Here is a 24,126-nt window from a genome sequence, read left to right on the forward strand (position 1 = left end):
GTATTTATCATTCAGCCTTTCTCTAACTACTATCAGAACATTTATTGTTAGCTTGGCACTACTCTTTTTTGTTTATTGACTTTTTAACCACCTTTGGCATTTACTCATCGTTTTCTCCCCACTAATAACTTACCTGGCCCTTAGGAGTCTGGCCGGCGAAAGAATCTGATTGTACTCTTGATCTGCTTGGGACAGCGTCACTGGTACTGTAGCAATTGACTTTTTGTCATCATACAGGACAGTTCTTATTACATATATTTAACGGGTTCAGTGCACGTCGATATTTTGTATGGGGGTGTAGAAAGTACTAGTAAAGTACTGTACTGGAGGCCAGGACCAGCGATTTATTGCTTCTCACTTTCAGTTTGTTTTCTAGCTTAAACTCAAGTAGTGTGTTTCTTTTTCTGTGCCGATCAATCTCAGTAACTTCCATCTTACATTATTCATAGTATTGTTTCTTGACGCTACCGCATATTTTAGCTCTTTCACATTATATTACAATGTTTACTAGTGTGGGGTATGCGTGTGTGTGAGTGGGGGAGGGGGTGGGGATGGCGAAAGTAGGGGTACAAAATAAGGAGAGAGAGAGAGAGAGAGAGAGAGAGAGAGAGAGAGAGATCGAGAGAGAGAGAGAGAGAGAGAGAGAGAGCATGTGTGTGTGTGTGTGTGCGTGCGTGCGTGTGTGTGTATATGTGTGTGTGTGCGTGTGTGTGTGTGTGTGTGTGTGTGTGTGTGTGTGTGTGTGTGTGTGTGTGTGTGTGTGTGTGTGTGTGTGAGTGTGTGTTTTGTGAAGGAAGGGGGTGGGGGAGAGAAAAATAGTCGACGTGAATGAACGCCCCCCCCCCCCCAAATATGTTTTTCTTTAATTATACCTGAAATATCACGATTGCCAGTGAAAGAGCTCGAGTGGCGCTCCAGCACGGAAACTTTCACGGGTATGCTGCTCATAATATAAAGGTCAGGGGTGCGAAGTTAGTTTGACCAATGCATGCCTGCCTTCCGGATCGTACGGCCAGCTAAGAAAAAAAGATCAGAGTTCCTTATATCATTATTGCACCAAAGATCGTGTATAGTTAGTAGAGAATCTTAATGGTTACATATGTCAGTGACGGGTGGCATAATTGGTTGACCGTGCTTATTACACGTGACCGATATGTGGGGCTAATGGTGGAAGCAAAGGAGATGTTCAAACAGTTGTCCTATGAAACGTAAGCACTGGTGGCAATGGATAAGTAAGACTGACGTATAACATCATCAGAGAGGATCTTATATAATAATATCCATATAGGCCATATTATTTGCACACGCACTCCCACACACTAAGCGCGCGCGTACGCACACAACAATTAAGCATCATATATATATATATATATATATATATATATATATATATATATATATATATATATATATATATATATCGGGTTTCTTGTGTTTCATGAAATATTCCATAGGGATATTTTATAAGTTTGCAGAGGCAAAAAAAACTCAAGTTCGGCGATGAAGTGGGAGCATACATAGAAGCGATACTTTGGGTGCTAATAATAACAACAATATTAATTATTGGGCGAGTCTTCGGACCACGGTACGATCACAGATTCTCTTGATCTGCTACACCTACACGTAGGCTACGATGGGCACCTTGAGCCGAGGCCTCATTTTCGCGACCAGCCGGTGTTCACTCACTAGCTGATTCCCATCTGATGTCTTAGGCAAGTGGCCAGGGATGGGTGGGGCGGCGAGATGTCGACATCCCTTCCTTCATTTGCCGAGTTGTATAGCGTATTTGTTTTGGTTTGACAACAGGAAGTGCGGATAGCGCAAGCGCACATATCATGATATCCGGGACTTTTGTTGTTGAAACAAATTTTCAACATGGCGGCACAGAGTGAGGGTGGGGGAAAGGATGAGATCAAAACACATTTTGTTACCCGAGAAGGATCCTATAAGTTAATGCATCATTCGGAATACTCAAAGCCCAGTCGTGTTGCATTCAATGGCCAAACAAATACACCTGTTAAACTTTCATTTGTTGAGGTTAATGACGGAACAGCGTCCCCAGACCGCCTCTGCTTTAACGTTGGCAGGGAACTGTACGTGTACGTTTACAAGGGAGTACGTAAGGTAAGCATGAGTTCTGTAATCGCATCTTAAGTTAGGCTATGACAACTTGTGTTTGCAGAAAAGTTTTGCACTTGTTAATGGACAACACAGGGTATTCTGTATCGACAAATGCGTTATGTATGCAACCCATAAGTTCACACTGCAAAGTAACTTTTGGCTTGGCCGACCCTGCCCTCGCAAAAGCTTTTCTAATTTCTAGCAGTAGCACCTTTCAGCTGTCCCGACTTCCTGGCATTGACTTTGACTCGCTCGACTCGCTATCTAGATATCTAGAATCTAGTGAGTGTGCACTATCGAGCCATGACATATAACCACTCATGTGTTACAAAGGCGTTTTAAGTGTATAATTATCAGCCCTCTTTACTAGATTCTAGATCTAGATCTATACTAATACTAGACTAGTCTAGTGAGTCTAGTTATCTAGTCTATAGGCCTAGCCCTAGGCCTAGGCCCTCTAGGCCTAGGCCCATAGGCCTATTATTCAGGCTATCTAGATCTAGATCTAGATTAGATCTAGATAATCTAGATCTAGAAATCTAGATCTAGAATCTAGACTAGATCAAGATTTAGTCTAGATCTAGATCTAGATCTAGATCTAGATATCTCTAGTCTCTAGTGCCACTCTGCTGGTACTGGGGGTACCGGTAATAATTTGGTACTAATGATTCTCCACCCACCACCAGTTGATGAAGTTTAAACTTAACTTTGATCTTGGCCTTTTGCCTTATTGTAAGGCTGTTGCCAGACTTTGCCTTGCTTGATGGTATCATAATTATCCAGTGCCAGATCTGTGACAGACTTTGTACTTTGTTGGTGGTCTTGTTTTTCCATTGATTCCTTTGCTCAGCTCTTAGGAAAGCTAGATCTATATGATTACATTATCCTGATCTTTTCCTGTCACTATCTGTTTCTAAGGCTCTCCCAGTTGGTTGCTCTCTGGGCCTACCCCTGACCCTGCCTCTGTTACCAGTGAGAGTGAGAGTTAAAGGCCTAGACTCTAGTTCTATGTCTATTGTTAAAGTGTCTCTGTAACCTAGATCTATATATATAGGAGCCATTGCCAAAACGTGGGGAAAAACACACACATCTCACAATAGTGTGCATAAAATGTGATGCATTAGTATTCCACCAAAACGTTTACACATGTCAAATATAGAATGTAGAACCTGCATTAGCAGTCAGTTTCAGACCCTATGTCAGCTTTATAATCTTGCGTTTGTAAATTTTGTGCCAAAAATGTCCGTTTTTTAGTGATTCCTGGAGTGTCATTTTGAGCACACCAATGCAAACTTCCAAGAATGTCAAAAATTTAGTATTTTTGGGTGTTTTTTTTAAACCTGTGCTTTGATTCTATGCTATTTGTGATCGAGAAAGGTTCACTTGCTCAAGAAATCGGTTTATTTGTTTGCAAATAAACGAATAATTCGGATCACTTGTGCGCCAGGGGTGTCGTCACGGACTAGGTGTTTCAGAAAACACCATTATTTTTCAGTAGAATCACCACAGCTGGTTAAATCTTTTTGCTTTTCGTCATTTATTCAATAGTTCAAAAGCCGCGATGCGCGAAAGGAACATCGGGTTCCTAGATCTACGATTTCGGTCGGCTGTTTAACATTCGCCGTTAATGGCGTCACTTTGCGACTTACCGGAAGTCCGAATTTTAGCCTACTTTTGTTTTGAACGGATCATCAACAGTGCCCGGATATAATTGTTTTCTTGGGTGACTTCCCCTTACCCGCTTCCCCAGAACAGCGGGAGCAACGGGGTAAAGAGAAAAATGAAAGTAGTCATTGCCGTCACCCTCCGGTTACGCACAAGAATCTTGCGTTGAATGTGACGTACTGGGCTGTTTTGCGTGTTTTTAGGCTACCCTATTGAATATTTTAGTGAAATTGTGGTGTTTACATTGGATTCCTGGAACAAGAGTGTGATGTGTGAACAAACTTCGAGAGATGGATCATTTCTGTGGTTATAGATTTAGCTTTTGTGCTTAGTGATGACGTTTGGGGTGTCGTCATGCAGCCGTACAAGACTGACCGACGTACAAGAAATTACATTGTCCTAAGAGCAAACATTATTTAAGTCATGTGTGCTCTTTTTACTCAAACAAATAGACAAACATGTCCTTGTTTATCTGTCTAACTCAAAAGTACACATTTGTTCTTTGTTTGCATGATATGCCTTTTTCCAATACATTGTGTCATTGTGTCATCATTGTTATGTACAAGTAATATTTTTCATAATTGCTAATATCAATAAGTTTTCAACATATATTTCACACATGCAAGATTCATTTAGAAACAAAATACGCCTTTATTGATCTGTGTGATCTCATAGTGCAAATTTGTTCTTTGTAGTAGGCATGATTTTACCTTTTCCCAGTATGTTTTGTCATCACTGTTATGTACGAGTACTCTTTGTCATAATTAGCAACGTAATTGTGATTGTCTGCTGTCTTTGATATGACCTGGTATCTCTTTCAAAGCAAAAGAAACCTCTCTTGGGTTTTTTTATTCTTAAAGTGCGCTTTTCTCTCTGGAGACAAGACTTTTGTCTTTTCCTGTACATTGTGTCATCATTGTAATGTTATGTACAAGTCATGTTTGTCATCACTGTTATGTACAGGTCACGGCGCACCGGCAGTGGAATTTTAGTTGCCGCGGGGGGTTCCCCGCCGGGCGCCTTATCACGTCGGGGTCACGGGGGTCAGCTCCCTGTCGGCGCTCTGTCTGGGCCGACTTAATTTTTTGTACTTTTCAACGTACAATTTAAGGTGCATCCTTGTATTTATGGTAATTCTCATTTAGTGCACCCAAAGCACGCATTTCTGCTCTTGAGACTCAAAAAAGAACGGACGTTGTAACTTGTCTGGTTATTTAGTTAGGCGCGCTGGAGTCGGCAATGCTAAATTGTAATTTTTTGGGGACTAGCGTGAATGAAAAAAAATAAATATAAAAAAACGCATCGTCAAAATCTGTCGAACTTTTGGAAAATGAACGACATAACATTAGTGCAGATACTCAGAAAAGATGGTATCTGCGCTTATAATAGAAGGCTGTAATTTTGCAATTTTATCCATCGGGCACACAATTCGCTACGAAGTAATTTCTCCAAATACAACTTTATGTGTCTAATATAATCATGAATATTCGCATATTTTCTCGAAAGTTTATAAAAGTTATCATGAAGTTTCTCAATGAAAAGTACAAATCGATTTTAGTGCTAGAATATATCTTCAACGTAGATTTAATACACGAACAGTATCTGTTACACTCCAGAAATTGCTTACTTTTCTTAAAACGCTAAGTCTAGGTTTTGAAAGTTGACTGAATAATAGGGATGACTTCTCGTAATTGGGTTATAAGAATAATTTCTAGCTTTCCAGGGACACTGAATCAGCACCAGGCTTTTCCAGCTTTTTTTACGTTTCTATGACCATTTGCAATAACTGACAATGTGACTGATTTCTTTATATGCATAATTGTGTCCGCGCATATTTCCTACACAAAAACTAAGAATGAATGTTTTAGCTGTCGTTATTTTTATTCCATACTAGAAGTTTATCTCTACCCATGTATTTACACGGTTTTGTGGTTTTTTAAATCGCTTATATTATATCTTTTTAGTTGTATGCAGGCTGCCACAGACACAGCATGATTCATGAACAAACGCAGAGTAACTTTCTCTTGTTTAATAGTAAAATAAGAGCTAACGCTGATCGTCTTTAGTTAAAATATGCAGATGTGCATCTTTCTTCTCTTATAACTTGACTATTACTACTACCGCAGATTTAAGATTTCTCATGGTAAAAGACATGATATTCGTAGTCAGTTTAACACAGAATTTGGAGACATCTGTCGTGCCTTTTTAAAAATAACAATCATTTATTCATAACTTTGTAACTAAAATAGGACAAATTGGGTACTCTACAAACACTTGTCTAGAACAAAAACTAAGGCACAGAAACTAACCATTTTAACGCAGAATAAATCTCAAGACATTGAGCTTTTAGTACATTCGCGTAATGGTTTGCTGTGTGGGATGGGGAAGACGTTATATCGTTTTAAACATAGTCAAAAATGCGAACTTCCCGACCGACACCGGCAAAGTCGCCTCAGGGCTCATTAACCCCGTGACCCCGAGCAGGGGAGCTCCGGCGGGCTGCTGAGTCACGCGAACTAAAAGTAACAGAATCGGGCGAAAAGTGACGCCGTGAGGTCAGCTCAATTGATTTTGTGCTTTTGCCTCATTTTAGTTTAAAAATTGTTTTACACATGTGTTTTTCTGGTACTGAGGCTTTGATAACTGTATTTGTACAGCCTTTCACTATTGTGATGTGTTGTTAATGATAATGTCCAATGTGTATCCTTTCTTGTACATAACAATGATGACATGTTCTGTGCTTTGCGTCATTGTTACAAAGCTTGTCATTCATATTACCATTATGAATGGAGTTCATAGTGTACGAAGTCTTTGTTTACTAAACAAATGGAATTTAAAGTCCATAATTTGCCCTGCTGCTTATCTTTTTTTGTCATCACTGTTACATACAAGAAATACAGTAGTTGCCAAACCAATAGACCCATATCTCCAAAACCGTACGTCTCCTTGCTCTGATACTCTAGGAATATGAGCACTAAATGTCAATCTGTGGCTGACAGAAAAGAGAGTCAAATTGGTATGAAAATTTTTTTTGCACCACTGAGTCTCAAGAGAGTCTCACGTTTTGGCAATTGCTCATAGATATATATATATATATATATTTATATATATATATATATATATATTTATATCATTTTTTCTTGGATATTTTTTTTATTAGCGAGCAGCCCACATGGGCTTTTTAAAAAAACGAAGTGGCTATATGCGTACGGCTTTGTTGGCGGCACATAAACTATCACACCAAACACTACAAGTGGACAAACTTAAACTCTGGAAACGCACAGGCCCTTTATAAAGGGCGTGAGCCAGGCTACCCGGGAAGCGCGCAGGCCCTATATTATATAGGGATGACCTACTTTGATTGGGAAGCGCGCAGCTATAAAGGGCATAGACGCTGACCTTTTTTCAATGGAAAATTTCAGCATTCCTTATATTGAAAATGACGCAGTAAATTGCAGGTCAAAGTTATAAATATGGACCAATGACTTTGCAAGTTATCTTGATCTCGTAGAGCGTCTCTTGGCCAAAGATCGTACATACAAAAAGGTGTCCGAGAAAGTCCGCACATATTGGTTCAGATGATGGTGCAGTCTTTGTTTGAAGCTCTCTTTCGTTTCACCAGAAGAAGAATAGGAATAGCACAGTTTGTTAGTTTCACTTTTTGTTATATATATATTTTCACACAAGTAGGGTAACTCTGATCGCAAAGTCCGTTTAATTGGCTCAATTATAGAGGAGTGAACTATCTTGTTACACACGATCTTTGTCTTGGCCAAGATATGGATCGATAAAGTGACGCTGTCCAGCTGAGCGATTATCAAGGCCGTGAGCCTACTTTTTTTTTCTATCTAAATCTGAGGGCCGTACGCATAGCCACAGGCTTTAAGAATATGTTTTTTTCCCTTAAGATGTTCTCAGTAGTCTCGTAAGAAACCACATTTCTGTTGCTTTTCTTGATGGTCCAGTCTACAGTAGAAATTGAAAATCTGTCTTAAGAAGGGTAGTGATAACTGTTAGCTATTATTATAGACAGGGAAAAGTAACAATTAATCTGTTTGTAGTTTGAGCAGGCAAAATTATCGGAATTTCATGGTGAAGACCTACACACAAGTTTCCAACTTTCAAAATTTTTTTCAGGAATTTGAACTTTATCAAAGAGCTTAGTATTTTTATATTATTGGAATGGTCTTTCAAAGAGGAATAAAAAAACTGTTATTTTAGAGAGACAGCAAAGGCGGTGATAAAAGTTATTTTATGAAAGGTAATTAACCTTACCTTGATGCAAGCAACACAATATCTATGAATATCACCTAACGTGATTAGAACAGCCTGTAAGACCACAAAATCATCATCAACCGATCTGGATGACTCAAAGCATTCATTGGCATCAAACAAAACAATCACAAAAGAACGTGCTGTTTTTGTCCCTAATGTCATATGTGAGGCAGCGTGGTGTAAGTAATCAGGCTCTCGTCAATTTTTGGGCATATATTGAGTTATTGGTATCATCTTAAAGCTGGTTCATTTGTCTTGCTTTCATTGAAAAAATTACCCATCCATCTTCAATAGAAGTGGAGATATTTTGGATTGGATGAGGTGGGGGTCACCTGGTTTAAGACGTAAAATTAGTAAGAAAATGGCCGCCAAAGCTTGGTAAATTCCAAAGCTGGAGAGTTTGTGAATGGACATAAAAGGTGTTGCACAAGAGCAGAAAAACAAAAATTTAATAAAAATTGCTAAGCAGGGAGAAAACTGCTGTTTTCTTCGGTTTCAGTATTTTGACGAGAGCCTGATTACACCACGCTGCCTCACATTTGTTTACTTCTTACAGGCGTTATATGTGTGTTGCAGTCTTTCAATCAATACAAATTGAATAGAAGTGACAATTAAATTGGGTTGGATTTGTAATGGATTCCGGTGGGGTTTTTTTTTGCTGACAATAGTGACTCAGGTTGGAAAAAACTTGGAAAACAGCACAGAACATCTACCTTTTCGAAAGCAAAAGCTAAAGTGTATGAAAATATGGTGCCAAGCGGATGTAGTTTTTAGCCTCTGCTTTTTTTGGAAGTCTTCGGGATTTTTAGTAAATCTCTAAGAAATGCCAAGTTCAAATGTAAGATGTCAGCGACGAACAGGGAAGGGTGCATCACAAACGGCTCTCAGATCTACTAAAAAAAGTCTTAAATTTTGCAGATTATGGTTAAATCTGATGTAGAAATGAATATTGTGCAGTCGGAGTATTAAAACTTGCATTCATATCACCTTTGGAAATATATTCGGCACTTCACATCGGGTCAAAATGTGGGACTAACATGCATGAGTTTCAACCTTCATTTCTCTCTGTATGTTGCTGTCTCTGTTGGGCCCCTTTTTTTTTTGGGTACGAAATCTATAAATGACAAAAACGTCACTAAATAAGTCATTATATCAGAACAAGTCAACCTATTTTGATAGTTCTTCTAATGAATGAGCTCCTGATAATTGAGGCCTGTTTACAGCATTTACCAAAAAGTAATTTGATGTGGAGGTCATCGCAAAGGAATGTGGCCGAGCCACTGCCAGCGACTTGCCGAAGTTAAAGCAATGCTAGATTCCTTTTTATTCAGTATCACATATTATATTAAAGATACTTTTCTTGCGTGTATTCTAGTCATTTTAAAAATAAAAATACTTTATTATGCCATTTAAAAAGAAAAATGTCTGACTCACAAACATCTGGAATCTCATAAGTCTAAATCCTTACTTCCATACACTGTTACATTACACAAAAAAATCTAACGAAAGAAACAAGTCAACGCTTGTAAATTTCTTTATTTTTGCGTTTATTGGACTCTGACACAAGCTAAATAACACAAATTGAACACCAAACAGTACAACAGGAGAATTTTATTGGAAAAATAAACATTGTGCTGTCTCCCATACCCTTACAGTGAAATCCGCCAGTTTCAAGTTTTGACTTAGAATTAGTTAGTTAGTATTAGGACATGATTGTAATATACCTTTGTAAACTTTGTTACCTACGAAGATTATTATGGGGGCTTTCGTGGCCTAGAGGTTAAAGTGTTGGCCTCTCATTCAAAGGTCCCGGGTTCGAGTCCGGGTAGCGACAGAAAAATTTCTTCTCTTAAATTGTCTCCTCTACTTAACTTTCACCTCCTTTTCTGCTCTCTAGCAATGTTCTGTTGTCTGTTTTCGTCTCCTCTTTTCTGCCCCCACCCCTTCTCCTCCTTTGCCCCCTTCTCTGGGCTCCTGACTCTTTCTGCAGCCTTTTTACTGCTACTCCTTGGCTCCTTACTGACTGTCTTTCAGCCACACCCCTGATCTTCTGGTGGGAAAGATCTACACTTAGCCTTCTCGGACAAGGGTGAAAAATCTTGGAGGGCCGGTGTTCAAGTTGCGCATGCTTAAAGATCCCTGTGTGGTCTAAAATCGATAAGAGTAGGCTTCGACCACCACTCTGGCAAAATTCAAAATTTCCTACCAACAGGAAAAGTTTAGTGTGTCTTGCGCACTCATATGATCTTATATGCAGTTGCGAGCGCCGTAAAACATTTACCCAAAAAAAAAAAAAAGATTATTTTATTAATAAATACTTTGTGCTATAATTTCTTGGAAAATGATGGCTATTCTTCTAAACCTGCTTGGTTTATTTACATTCGCTTGAACTGGATAAGAAGACTTGAAATAAGTGAACAAAACATGCAAAACTGAAAGCATGCCAAAGATAGGCCACTCATAACCCATTTCTGCCCATCCATCTTTTTGTTATGATTTTCTTAATTTTAGGGGAAAACTTTCATTTTACCCTGTTGAAATTACAATTACATGCCCTTTAATTGTTCAAAAGACTGGTGTATTCTAACCTGTTTTTACAGTTTTGAGTTTGTGTTAAAAAGGTAATGCCAATTAATTGGAAACAGTTTTGTTCCCCAATTTTTAGAATACGGTCATGAGGTCTAGAAGTGTCCATGCAGAGGAAAATGACAAAGACAATTCAGGAGAACTAGTGTAACTGTTTTTAAAAAAAAAATGAAATGGGGTTTCTTTCTTTACATGCTGCACTCTAGCATGAATAGTTCATCAAAATCAAGTCTCTTCTTTGCCATCACAAAAGGTACCTTTTATTGATAAAAGGGAAGGATGGAAAATGCATGTACTTTGTTCGGTGTCGAAGCAAGAGTAAGGAAGAGGGTGTTGCTGATAAGTTTCCAACTAAAATAAAAGTGCTCTTTTGTCAGATCATTTTTATCATAATGATGAAACAAAAACTGTTCAGAAAGAACGAGCCACCCCGCTTCTTGGGTAATCTCAGTCTGTATCATCACTTCCCGATCTATGCCTGCACATTTAACCACACACACACAGTTCTAGTGCCTTAGTACTGCTAATCAGCAGTGAAAGTGATGTGTCTGCTGGATACCACCTGGATGTGTATTACGCAGTGCAGGGGCCAACCTGGTGGGCTTTTATGTAACCTGATTCTCTTGATGAAGATGGGTGTGTAATGTGTTGTGTCCAATCAAGCGTGCAGTGCTACTTGAATTCAAGACCTTTGTGAGGGAAAATTTGATTTTTTCTTTCTTTGTAGACGAGCTGTTTGACAAATCCAATCGGATGTTTGAGAAAATAATGTTGCCAATGCAAAGAATATGTGAAGCGTGCTGACAAAATGAGTTACTTCTCAAATTTGAGCCTTATGATGGAAATATATATATATAATCACGCTTATAGGTGAAGTTTTACAATTTAGAAGTATGAAATAATAAAGGGCTTGTTATAAGTTTATACTTAACTAATATGGCGTCTATAGAAAATGTACAAATTTTTCAAATTTGACCTCAGTGTTGATTTTCGACCAATATCTCCATTTGTGGATTGCACGAAGTAGCTCATCTTGTCAGCACGTCTCACATAGTACAGTGGTACAATCGATGAATGGTAATGCTGGGCAGTATCAGTGAAATTCAGTTCCGGTACTTCTCTGGCACTGGGTCTCGACCTCTGCCAGTACCGGTACTGGTACTGGAACTGAGAGTACATGATGTCAGAGGCTCCGCTCATCTAGTGTCTCGCCTGCTGCATCCCTTTTCCAAGTTCTTTCATGGCTAATTCTTCCTGTGTTTGAAGTGCAGATTCTGTCACAGTGCTTGCATGTCAGTGACATGGATCAAAGTTCTGTATTTTCGCTGTTTTCCTTTCATCATTGGGGCTTCTCAGCCTTGTTGTTTCTAGGCTGCTCTCAAGCATAGTTCTTTCCTTTATCATTTTCTTCCATGTTTTCCTGTCCTCAGCTATTTCTTCCCAGATGCTAACATCTACTCCAAGCTTAGATAGCTGTTTTTGCAGGTGTCTTTGTTCCTCAATTTTGGTCTTCCTCTTGGTCTCTTTCCCTAGGTAAGTTCTCCATAGAGAAGTTGCTTCAAAATCCGGTTGTCGTCCATTCTCTTGACATGACCCAGCTGTGTCAATCTTTTTAAACACAGGATAGTTGTCATGCTCTGGAGGTTTGCCCGTGCCAACACTTCAGCATTTGTAACCTTTTCACACCTGAGATTTTGCGGCAGCGTCTGAGATGGAAAATGTCGAGGCGCTTTTCTTGCCTGCTGTACAAAATCCATGTTTCAGATCCATAAAGGAGTGTGCCGAGAACACATGCTTCGTACGTCTTGATTTTTGTTTTTATTGTTAATCTTTTGTTTTCCCATGCTCATTTTGTCAGCCTTCCAAAAGTTGTTGCTGCCTTCGCTATCGTGATGTTGATCTCATAATCAAGTGATGTAGTAGAGCTGATGGTAGACCCCAGGTAACAGAACTTGTCCACTCTCTCAAGTTCTTTGTCGTTTAGCCATATATATGGCTCTGCTCTGCACGTTCTTGAGAAAGGATGAGTTTTCTAAACACTGTTGAACAAGCTAAAGACCTTACATGCTGTTGATAAGCGGTCCATCATTGTTTATAGGGTTGATTCACAGTGAGCAACAAGAGCAGCATCATCAGCGAAGAGAAGGTCTCATACTGTTGTATTGTTGGTCTTGGTCTTGGCCTGGAGTCGAGCAAGATTGAAGAGCGACCCATCAGTTTTCCAGTGGAGGAAGACATCCCCTGGTGACTCTTTGAATGCGTATTGCAATGAGACAGCAAAATAAGTGCTAAAAAGAGTTGGTGCTAAGACACAATAAATAAATAATAAATAGCATTTGTATAAAAGTCGAGTCACTATTGTTATAGTGCCCATTAAAGTTCCTGAAGACCTAAACTAGGACAGTTTCAAATTACAGTTTTATGCTACTTTTCAGTCTGGTTTTGTCTATAGCATCATTTTAGGAGCCTGAAACCTTTTATCAACACATCCAAAAATCCAGGAAGAGAATGAATCCTTATTATATCATTATTGTTATATTGTAAATGTACATTAGTTTTCAAGGGTATCACTGCCTCAGCTTTGCATAGGCTATTTGTTTGTTTCTCATACAACTTACTCTTAGAACTACTCATGCAGAATTAACTGAAATGGTTTTTGCCATCTGGCTCTGCATCTTACTTGAAGGCTATGATTAGGCCCCATCTTCTTCAAAATCATCTATTTTTGTATCGGTGGTCCCATAGTATTAGCCCATGCACCATTAGGTCTTAAACTGGTGCTAGGGCCAGTTTTATCATCATTACCATTAATTTTGCACTTTTCTTCATGACTACTACTTTACTTTCATAGGTCATTACCAGTTACAGCTGTACAGCATGAATTGCATTATCTTCAGAAACCCTGCAAATTAGATAATTGTGCTCATTCATCAGGATTATGACCTGCAGCTTGGCGGTACAAGAGCAAAAGCTTATCCATATCCCCCTTTTCAGGATGGAATCCATTGTTCAAAACTTAACAAGAAAACCAGTCATTAAATTACTGCTACACATAGACAGATGGGAAGCTAGGTTTTTGTATCCCACCGTTCTATCATAATCCTAAATGTGCTGTAAATAAAAACACCCAACGAGGTATGTCGTAAATGGAGTATAAATCCTAATAATGATAAAGCCTATACGGGTGCCTGTAACCAAATGGTTTAGGGCCATAGCAATTCTTCCTTGGTGTTCAGCTGCCTGTCTTGTTGATGTGCAAGTAAATGTTAACTGACTGAAATAGTGACTTGACTTCAAGTTTGCAAGCGCCCTGCGCTTTTGACATATAAAAAAATTCCGTGGGATTCTTTTTCTTGCGCAAATGGTATGAATCCTCCTCTCTACTTTTGATCATTGTTATTTTGCCCATTTTTAGGTTCATGAAGACTTAAAACTAGGACAGTTTCACATTACAGTTTTATGCTACCTTTCAGTTTTTCAGTTACAGGCTCATTATATTTTGCATGTCTTTGCTCTCTCTCTTTTCAAATCCAGGCTGCAGACCTCACCAAACCAATAGATAAAAGAATCTACAAAGGAACGTTACCCACCTGCCATGACTTCAATCAACACTATCTCAGCCCTGAGAGTGTGCTGTTGGTGGTCGGGTTCACTGCAGGTCAGGTGCAGTTAATAGACCCCATTAAAAAGGAAATCAGCAAATTGTTCAATGCTGAGGTAAGCTTTTTAATACTTTCCTCTTTCTGTCCCCGTCGTTTTATGCAAGAAAAATCTGAAATTATGCAAACTGAGCCTAAAAATGTGAAATTATGCGATTCTGTTAGTTTTAACAAAGAATGATAAAGGAAAATAATCAGAAATTATGCAAAAAATGATCAAATTTTGCTAAATTGTGTAGGGTGCATAAAACCACAGGGACAGCTCTTTTATGTTAAAAAGGGTTTACTAATGCAATCGTTTTGTTTTTTTGGTGTAGTTTCCATAGGCAGTCCACACCAAGAATTTGCAAAAATATGAATTCTTGAATTAACTTTACTAAATCGTCTTTATTATGAAGCACGTACTTTACTTTCAGACACAGCAGTTTTTCTTATTTTAAAAAAAGTATTTAGCAAGTTTGGGGGGGGGGGGGGGGGGGGGGGGGTATTTGTTTTTCTTTCAAAATCAAAACGATTTTTTTTTTTGGTAAGCAAGTTTGCTCCAGGCAGGATCACATCGAACTGTGAACCCTTCCCTCACCATTGCAGCAGTTGCCTCTGCTCCCTAATCCTAATTTGCAATACAGAAGGAATTTTAATTGGTGTGGTCACAAACACAATGTTTTGTGTGAACAAAGGAGGGGGAAATCGGTCATAGATGGAAAGCTATAAATTTTGTACAGGTAAAGTGGAGCAACAACTGGATAAGCGTAGCTCTTGAGACTCACGATAGGGTACTTACTTTACTTTACTTTTTCCGTCCTCTTGTACCTCTAGGGCATCGAGGGGAGTAAGAGCTTCCTGTCGCTAGCGAGTTTGATGGCCTGGCTGGGTGGGATATTGAATGTCACGATAGGATATAATTTTTAAGTGAAAAAGGCCTTCCTCATTCCATTGTGATTGATCATCAAAGTTAACACTCTTTACCTACCATAAGTTATAAACCCACCCCTGGGCCACGTCGGTTCATTAAAGAGTGAAGAGAAACCATTTTACTGGTTGTGGGCTTGAACATATGGGTCACTTTGGATTCTTCCCTTGGTGCGTTTGCTAAGATCCCATTCACCTAAGATCCCGCATTTTCCTTGCTCCCGAGCAACGGGATCCAAGGCGGAGACTACTGTATTGTGGTTTGGTTATTCCCTATTTTTCATTTGCATGTGTTTGAGCTCCATTAACTCTGGTCGGCTGGAATGACAATGGGAACGTCGATTCTGGACGTGTTTTATTTTGCATCCATATATGTACGTATGCAGGGTTTTTTATTTTACAACAATCCTATTTTGGCCGCTACGATTGATTACCCGATCTCCCCCAAAATTACAATGCAAACCCCACCCCCCCAGGTTTTCTCACCCTACAAAACACCGAGATGTAAACAAATAGAAGCATCCTGCATGGTCTTACCTTTAATAGCTCTAGTTTTTTAAAAGAATGTTTGTGTGTACCTGGAGAAAGGTCGCAGTGTTGGGAATTTTGGATAATAAAATAAGGGCATTGCTCGAAAATAGCTTTGCCGACAACTGGGACCTTTCTATAGGCACACACACACATATGTTTGTGAAAAACTTTTTTTTTTTTTTGTTCCTTGAAAATGTCTCCCCGCTCTCAAAACCAGGGCCCTTTTGAAAAATAATTCAGACGAACTGGGGATGAAAATTACAAGGTTAAAGAATTTATTGTGAGTTTTGTGTTTACACTGTGAATGCTTGAATTGTTTTAACAAAAACATTTCCTTTTCTTTTTCAGAGATTGATAGATAAGACCAAAGTGACATGCATCAAGTGGATCCCTGGATCTCCAAATCAGTTCTTAGTTTCTCATGGCTCAGGACAAATGTACTTGTACAGTGAGGAGCTTCCATGTGGACAGACCACACCACAGTATCAACCATTTAAGCAAGGGGATGGTTTTGCTGTGTACACGTGCAAGACGAGAAGCACAAGGAATCCTCTTTACCGTTGGGTCATTGGGCAAGGGGCAATCAATGAATTTGCATTCTCTCCTTGTGCTCGCTACTTGGCAGTAGTAGGCCAGGATGGACATCTTCGGGTGTTTCAGTACAGCACAATGGAATTATTGGGGACGATGAAGAGTTTCTTCGGTGGGTTGTTGTGTGTATGTTGGTCACCCGATGGGAAGTATCTTGTCACTGGTGGAGAAGATGATTTAGTGACAGTTTGGTCTTTCCATGAGAAACGTGTTGTGTGCCGTGGCCATGGACACAAGTCGTGGGTGAACATGGTAGCCTTTGATAAGTACACGTCGACAGTTTGTGATGAGACGACGAGTGATGTGATAGGTGCTGACGGTGAAATCAGCTCTGTGAAGGCCAATGCAGTGGCGAGCAATGAGGGGAGCAATCACATAAACAGACTTAGCTCCACAAGTAGCAATCCAGAGTTCCCCCAAACTTTGCCGCCGCAGCAAACCAATGGCAAACACCTCAATGCCAACCATAGTAATTCCTCTTCGACGCCTGCACTAGAAAGCAGCACGAACCTCAACTACATTTCTTACAGATTTGGCTCTGTGGGCCAAGATACAGAGTTGTGTATGTGGGACTTGACAGAAGATGTTCTAAAACAGCCATATGGGAAATCTCGAACTAGCAGCTCAGGATTATTGGGCCTGAATTCCTCCTCTTCATCCTCATTGCCTCGCTCAAACAGTCTACCTAGCTCACAGAAGGCAAACTCTGTTGGGCCTGTGACGAGCAATGATGTGTCTGGCCATGCATATGCTGATGGCCACGCACACCCGATACAAAATGCTGTGATGAACGCAAGCTCAAAATTTGCGACTTTATCTGTGTCTGATCGCAAAGAAAGCAGTGACAAGAAGGAGCATAAAAGAAACTTCAGTCTAGCGGCTCGAAATAGTGACAAATCGTCTGTGGTGAAATCAAACAATGTACGTCCAGTGGATAGTGCTATGAAGTTATATGGCACCCAGGCGTGTCCAAAGTTAGATCAAGTGCCCATGTTAGAACCGTTAGTATGCAAAAAAGTTTCACACGAGAGACTCACAGCAATTGCATTCCGCAATGAGTGTATCGTAACAGCTTGTCAGGAGGGAATTGTGCTTACTTGGGCAAGGCCAGGAAAAGTGGCAAGTATTTTTTTGTTCTTCTATAAGTTTTTGCTAATGTGTGACATTGTATTGTTGTGCATTGAGGCACTCATAAAAAAAAATTGAACTCAAAGAAAGCGGCATTGTTCTGCTTAATTGGTAATTTTTGTTACTCTTTTTTTGGGGGGGGGGTACACCTTTAATGTGCATTTAAAAACACATTTCTTGGTGGATTTTTACAGGAAAATTTAACCAATCTTACGTTACTGATACTTTTTACTTTTTCTGTCCTCTTATCATGAGGGGTCAAGGGGGATGCAACTGTCAGACGTGGGCCAGGTGTGTTACTGCTTGGATTGTCATTTTGTTCCCTGGAGGGGAGGGTCTCCCTGACTGCTGTCAATCCATCTTTTTCTTGGCCTTCCTTTTGCCATGAAGCCATCAAATTGCCTGTTCCAGGCAGGCCTTAAAGGCTAGCTAGCTGTGTATTGGCCCCAGTCTCACTGTGTGTCCCAACCACCTTAAATTTATTGTCTCTCTTGGTGTCATTCATGCTAGATTCAACACCCAATTGATGTCTGATTTCTTCGTTTCTTTGTCTGTCTCTTCTCATAATATGTATTTCGTGATTTTTGAAGACATTTCATTTTGCATACTGCTATTTAGCTTTGTTGCGCTTTGTTGAGAGTCGAGGTTGTGGCTGATAGCAGTGAGTTGGTATGAAGATTGATCTGATTAGTTGTTTCTTGTCTCGATTGGGTGTTTTGATGGGAGAAGATGGGTGATAGTTGGTACATGACCGCATTTGCCTTTTGTACTTAAAAATTTGTCTGTCCTTTTCCTTGTCTGATGCGAACATGCTTCCAAGGTATTTGAATTTTTATGTATACTTGTTTCTATAGTAATGTGCTGTTGACTTGGATGTATCTGGGGTTTGGTTTTTGGAGATTTCATCTCTTGTAGTTGTGCTCACTTTCATTCTATACAGATGCTTTGTTTGATTTAGTGACATGTTCTCATGGATGCCAGATGATTGCCAGATCGCCGGATTTGCCGGCAAACCGGAATTTTGAATGGTCCGAACAAGCTTTGCCAGAATCTCGCCGGCATCGATCGAGGCCAATCTTGCACGGACGTGACCAGAAGCTCCCACTTCCTGTTTCCGGCCTGGTTTCCGGTGGTTTTGTTTACAAAAGTGATTGTGTCAATGTGAATCTCAGAGTCGAAGAGAAGCATTAGAAATCTGTCTAGATTTTTTCTGCAGTGACAAACAGCACACGTTTAAAGGGATGGTTTTAAGAGGCGAGAGGGGCATGATAAGTTTGCAGGAATGTAAGAATTCAGGAAGTCAGTTTGCAGGAATTGGGTTGTTTAAACACTGGCATCCTACATGTTCTTGAAGACTGTTCTGGTCTTGGTGTGTATGAGACTCTGGTTGTCTGTGAAGAGCAGTTTGCTAAGTTGTTCTGAGTTGTTGCATTCTTCTTGTGTTATCTTATGAAGAGTAAAACAATCAAAGGCACAAATAATACGAATTTGTTATTTCCAAGGATACTGAAGCTTTGGAAGTCTCTGAACTTTGGCAGCTATTTTCTTGCTAATTTTACCTCTGACACCTGGCGACCCCACCCCCTTCAATTACAAAAAACGTCTCAACTTCAATTTAATATGGATAGGTATTTTTCTTTCATCGAAAGCAAGGCAAATGAACATCCTTTGAGATTATATCAATAACTCTATGCCCTACAATTGATGAGCGCCTGATTCCACCGTGTCGTGATACAACGACTGACAGGGATGTGCGTGTGACCTGAATCAGTCTACCTTGACTGAATTGATTTAATTTAAGTGGCAAGCCATTAAACTAAAATTTGGGCCCAAACTCCTTTCAACCGAGTTGGTGGTAGGATGTTTTTAGTGAAGAGAATCGCCATTATTATGATTGTCTTAGGTTGTTCGTGTTCGGAAAAGTTCATTATAATGTTTTTGATCCGTTTTGCATATTTTTTTATTTTTTTCAGTTTTTTAAGGTTTTTTCACAGTGTGTGTGCCCATGCATTTAAGTTTGATCAGACCTAAAGCGTTTCAGTAAAAGAAAGAAGGATGGGCGTCTTTCAGAGTTCAGTTTTTCTTTCTATTATAGTCCAGGGATGGGAGCTTATTATTTTAACTTCTGTGTATCTGATTTATATATTTTTAAAAGCCATAAGTTATTGATGAGTGTTTGAGATCATAATTGATAAATCATCTTTTTCTTCTTTAGTTACGAGATGGAGTTGAATGACAGCAAGCAACACAACAGTCTGTCTCCAGCAACGAAGAACTCACTCTGTGACTTAAGCTTCAGATAGCTTCAAGTGGACAGCCTCTTTTTAACTGCTTTCTTTGAGATGGCACCAATAACATGCATGGCCACTATCAAGAGGCGAGTCACCTCAAGGAGGAACCTCATGTTTCACCAACGGCACAACTCATGATTATGCATGATTGTTATTATGTTCAGTGTCCACAAATCTTTTCTGAGCAGATATCAAGAGTGCCTCTTCCCCCTCACTCTCTCTCTCTCTCCCCCTCTCTCTCTCTTTCCCTTTCTTTTTTCTCCCTGTCAGTGTTTATGAAAAGTGGAAGATGAGCTGCAATGTGGACTTTCTCTGTCAGTCTCAGCATTTAATCAGTATGTTCAGTTTCTACTTGCTTGCTCAGTTGTGGGCAGTTCAATGTGGGCTCAGTTGTATTTGCATAAAACTAAACAATTATTTTACTTTGGTTTCCATTGTGCTCTGATAAATGTGCCAATCCCAAGTTTTGTATTGGAAGCTGGGAGGAGGGGGGGGTTGTTTGTTTCGTTTTGTTTTTCTATAGCTTTTCCTTACGGTTTTCAGTCATTGCACAGTACCATGGCTGTGAAACATGTCCAAATAACTTAAGTCTTACAGGTGTCTTAGAATGTCTCACACATACTCTTTGTCTTTTAGATTCTAAGTTGTCTTAAGCACGTTGTTTTTTTTTTAATTTTTAGAAAGTACCAAAATCAACATTTCCAGACTATGTGATCTTGTAAGTTTTTCATGTGACACGCGACTACAACATTATTTATACCGAACATGGTATGATTTGTCAAAATTCCTGTGATTGTTATGAATGTTTTATGATACTGGAGGTTGTTCTTTGTCTCTCGTTTGCAATGGAGAGTTTTGCAATTATTGTTTACATTCGTGATACAGATGGGGCACGTACTGGGGCCTGCCTCGTCATTTGAAGCTACATCACCATTTGTAAGGCGCATGGTATTATAGAAAATGGGCCTTTGGCAGTATGCTTTTGGCTTTCATGCTACATTAACTGTCTGTTTGCCAGGCACTAAGGTCCTACCCAAAGTGGTGATGGTTGAAAAGCATCCATGTGTGGAAAGAACAGAAATATTGTTTTTAGAACTATTTTTTAAATTATGTGATGTATAAAATATTAGCAAAGACAACATTTATCATAATAATAATAGTTTTCAAATATGGAAAGTTAAGTATAGTATACTAAAACCAAATTTTGTCATAGATAATTTTTCATGTGTAAAAATAGCTGCTTCAGAACAGCTGCCTATGAGAATAGATCAGTATAAGATAGCTTTTTTATGAAAGGAAAAGCAGTTTCAACTAATAAGATTAGACAGTCAGCCTCCGTTTTCTGCTAATGCAGCAGATAGAGACTCGTGATTGCTTGGTTGTGTTGGTTCCTTGTGTGTTTTTTGGGGGGGGGGGGGGGGGGGGGGGGGGTTACATTTGAAAGCAACAAAAATCATAGCATACATAACGTGTAGATTTTGTAAAATGTTGACACTTAGTATTTCACTAAGTACGCTGGGTTTATAAAGGTTGTTTTCTTTTAGTTTTGTTTTCCCAAATTGTTAATCTTTGCCACAGCAGAGAAAAGAGAAGGAGTTGTGTCAGATGGGAAACTGTTGCCTGGAAGCAGTAGTAGCACATACATAAAGTACTTTTTTAAAAAATGAATGAGTTTATTTCGGCTGCAATTAGTTGTCATGTCGAAGTGGTTGTGTGAGTTTCGGGCGAAGTTCCTTTTGAAGCCAAAGCCTAGCATCTGTTTAGTCTCTAAGGCAAAAACTTAAAATTTAATGCTTTTGTCAAGACACTTACCTAAGTGGTTGTCATCCGTGTTCCTGCAACATGGAGCTTGAGGGATTGTAGTAAAGTATATATTTGATGTGCATGGCTTTTTTTGTTGTTGTTTCATTAATCAGATTTGTGAGTATAGTTAATCGTTTATCAATAATGGTATGTCCACCATGAAGCCACCATGAATCTCGGGACAAAGATATTTTAAACAGTTCAGCATCACACTTAATTGAAATAAACTAAAATAAGTTCCAAAAAAATTGTAAGGCAGAAAATGTGGACATATCTGTAGCTTTGCATTGGAGGTTAAACTATGAAGACTCAAGTGGTTATGACATTGGTGCTCATTTTTTTAAATACGAAAGGGAAAAGCGGGAAAGAAACATAGATCTTTATCTTTGAAAAGCATTTTAAAAGTTTAAAAAATCTTAAATCTAAGATAAGTTGAGTTTGATGTAGATTTTATGGATGAAAAGTCATTAACACTTTGCAGTCACACAGGCTGCAGTATAAAATACCCCATCTGGTCATTCAGCCAGGAGAACGACTGCCACCCTGCGCCAGGTGACCGGAATGGATAATTTTCACCGGCGCATTATTGCGCTAAGTGACTACAAAGTGTGAAAGCGCCATAGCCCCTTAACTCTGCTTTGTTCTAAGTACGCCATACAACTTGGCTCTTTGGGTATAGCTAAAAGTTTTCCACGATTCAAGCATTTGATCAGATTGACATAAAGGAAAAGCATTATTTGGAAGGGTAAGTCTTTTGTCTTTCTAGGCTGCTCTGCAGATTGTGTGTTTTTTGGGGAGAAGGGGGGATCAATTGTATTGGTTTGTTGATTTTTGAAAGAAAGAAATAACTATCGACAAACTCACCTTGAGTGTATTGAGAGTGCTGATTTCAACATGCATAGCCATGCTTGCAGTGAATTCAGCTGTAATGAAATGGTTACCGGTACAGCATTTTGCAAAGCAAGGTTATTCATTTACATTTCCTTTTCTTTTAAAATAATTCTCATCATTTAATTTTAGTCTTTGATTGATAATTACTCAAGGTTAGCCACAATAAGACTTTACACAGAGAATTTGAATGTGCAAGTTTTTTTGTATTTTTGTACAGAGGTTGACAAGTTTTCCTATGATTTTTATTGAGATTTGAGGTGGTCAAAATTTGTCTTGATTTATGTTTTGCAGTTTTGCTGTGCATGCAGAACTTTAACTCACAAATTTAGCGCATCGCTGAATTCTCTGGGAAAATGTCCTAACTAGTTTAATTCACAGGTATGATCACATACTTAACACAAGCACGCACAGAGTTTTGTATATGCTGGCAAAATTCTGTTGAAATGTGTGGAAGGTGGTTTGTTTGTTTGTTTGTTTGTTTGGTAAGAGTGAAACAGTGCTCACAACTAAATGTCATATGAATGCTCGAAACTGGTTTGAATTTCAATGCAAATGCAGTGTTTGACAGAATATGTTATGTCTTTCTTCGATTTGCAATTTGGATTTTTCAACATGTTAACAGATCTGAAGAACAATTCTTCTTATTGTAATGCATTTTCTAGTATTATGAGTTTGTGTGTATTTTGAAGACAGTGGTCAGCGGTACACGACTGTGTATGATATATATCATTTCTTGCGGGAATGTGATTCTGTTTACTTGTGTCTTAGAATTTAACACAATAAGTTGGTGTTGCTGAATGTTGCTATGTTGCTTTTTTGGGGGGGGGGGGGGGGGGTTATTATTTCTGCTTTTCTGTTGTAGGTTTTTAATTCCATCATGATCGTTGCACTTTATTAAGATATATTTGTCCGAGATAAAAGGTGGCCTGCATTAGTGATACACACTTTATGTTTATGAGTTGTGTGTTTTGTTGGGAGAAGTGGAATTATTATGGACCGGGTTTGTGGGAACAGTCCATGAGCAGGTTAACGGCACCTGTACTGATCACTGCTCTTTGGTAAATGCTGATTATAAATAATCTTGATACTGTTCTTTAAGTACTAGGTACCCGATATTTCTCTGCAGCTGTCTTGATCAACATCAGAATTCTCCTGAGTGATGTAACAAAATTCCCATGCTCACAAAGCATGATTAATTCTCACTTTGAATAGATAAGATAGAAAGATAGTCTTTTTGTTACAGACTATATATTTTTCTTTCACTTTTCTTTACTTTAGGTTTAACTTCAAAAGCTGTTAGTGATTCACAAGATCTTCAGCCAGTTACTCTGGCAGTTTTCGTTGTCCAATTTCTGAGCATGTAGATCTAAATAGTTTCAGCTTTTGAATGCTCAAAGTTTGAAAGTGTGGCAAACTTTTCACTCCAGAATTACTCTCATTGGCCACAGAAGGAGCCAAAAGGCATCTTAACCTGTAATTCTTCAATTTGGCTAAAGAAACGTTCTCCTCTGCACATGTATTGATCTTCTTCAAAATTGACAGACGAGCTATTATTATTAAGTCGTTTCAATATTATTCAGTTTTTAAAAAGTAAGAGTAATGCCGTCATCAAAATTACTTAGAACTTGTCACAGAGTGAGCTAATTCTTCATTGTGAGTTTACAGAGGGTCTTATG

The 24,126-nt window shown here is 39.0% G+C and overlaps 1 protein-coding gene across 1 annotated transcript; it reads left to right on the plus strand.

The window, feature by feature from the left end:
* The first annotated feature begins 1,844 nt into the window (after nt 1-1,844).
* LOC101858874 (WD repeat-containing protein 20) lies at nt 1,845-21,918 on the plus strand. Its single transcript, XM_005102720.3, has 4 exons — nt 1,845-2,124; nt 14,182-14,364; nt 16,095-17,456; nt 19,681-21,918. Exons 1-4 carry the CDS (start codon nt 1,876-1,878, stop codon nt 19,699-19,701), a joined length of 1,815 nt encoding a protein of 604 aa, XP_005102777.1. The 5' UTR covers nt 1,845-1,875; the 3' UTR covers nt 19,702-21,918.
* The last annotated feature ends 2,208 nt before the right edge of the window (nt 21,919-24,126 follow it).

This window comes from Aplysia californica, unplaced genomic scaffold (assembly GCF_000002075.1).
Source record: "Aplysia californica isolate F4 #8 unplaced genomic scaffold, AplCal3.0 scaffold00336, whole genome shotgun sequence".
Classification (NCBI taxonomy): domain Eukaryota; kingdom Metazoa; phylum Mollusca; class Gastropoda; order Aplysiida; family Aplysiidae; genus Aplysia; species Aplysia californica.

Excerpts from the sequence above, each read along its gene's own strand:
- LOC101858874 (XM_005102720.3), top strand. The coding sequence starts at position 1,876 with ATGGCGGCACAGAGTGAGGGTGGGGGAAAGGATGAGATCAAAACACAT. Across the intron at positions 2,125-14,181 it reads TTTACAAGGGAGTACGTAAG|GCTGCAGACCTCACCAAACC; the intron begins GTAAGCATGAGT and ends TTTCAAATCCAG. Across the intron at positions 17,457-19,680 it reads GGGCAAGGCCAGGAAAAGTG|TTACGAGATGGAGTTGAATG; the intron begins GCAAGTATTTTT and ends TTTCTTCTTTAG.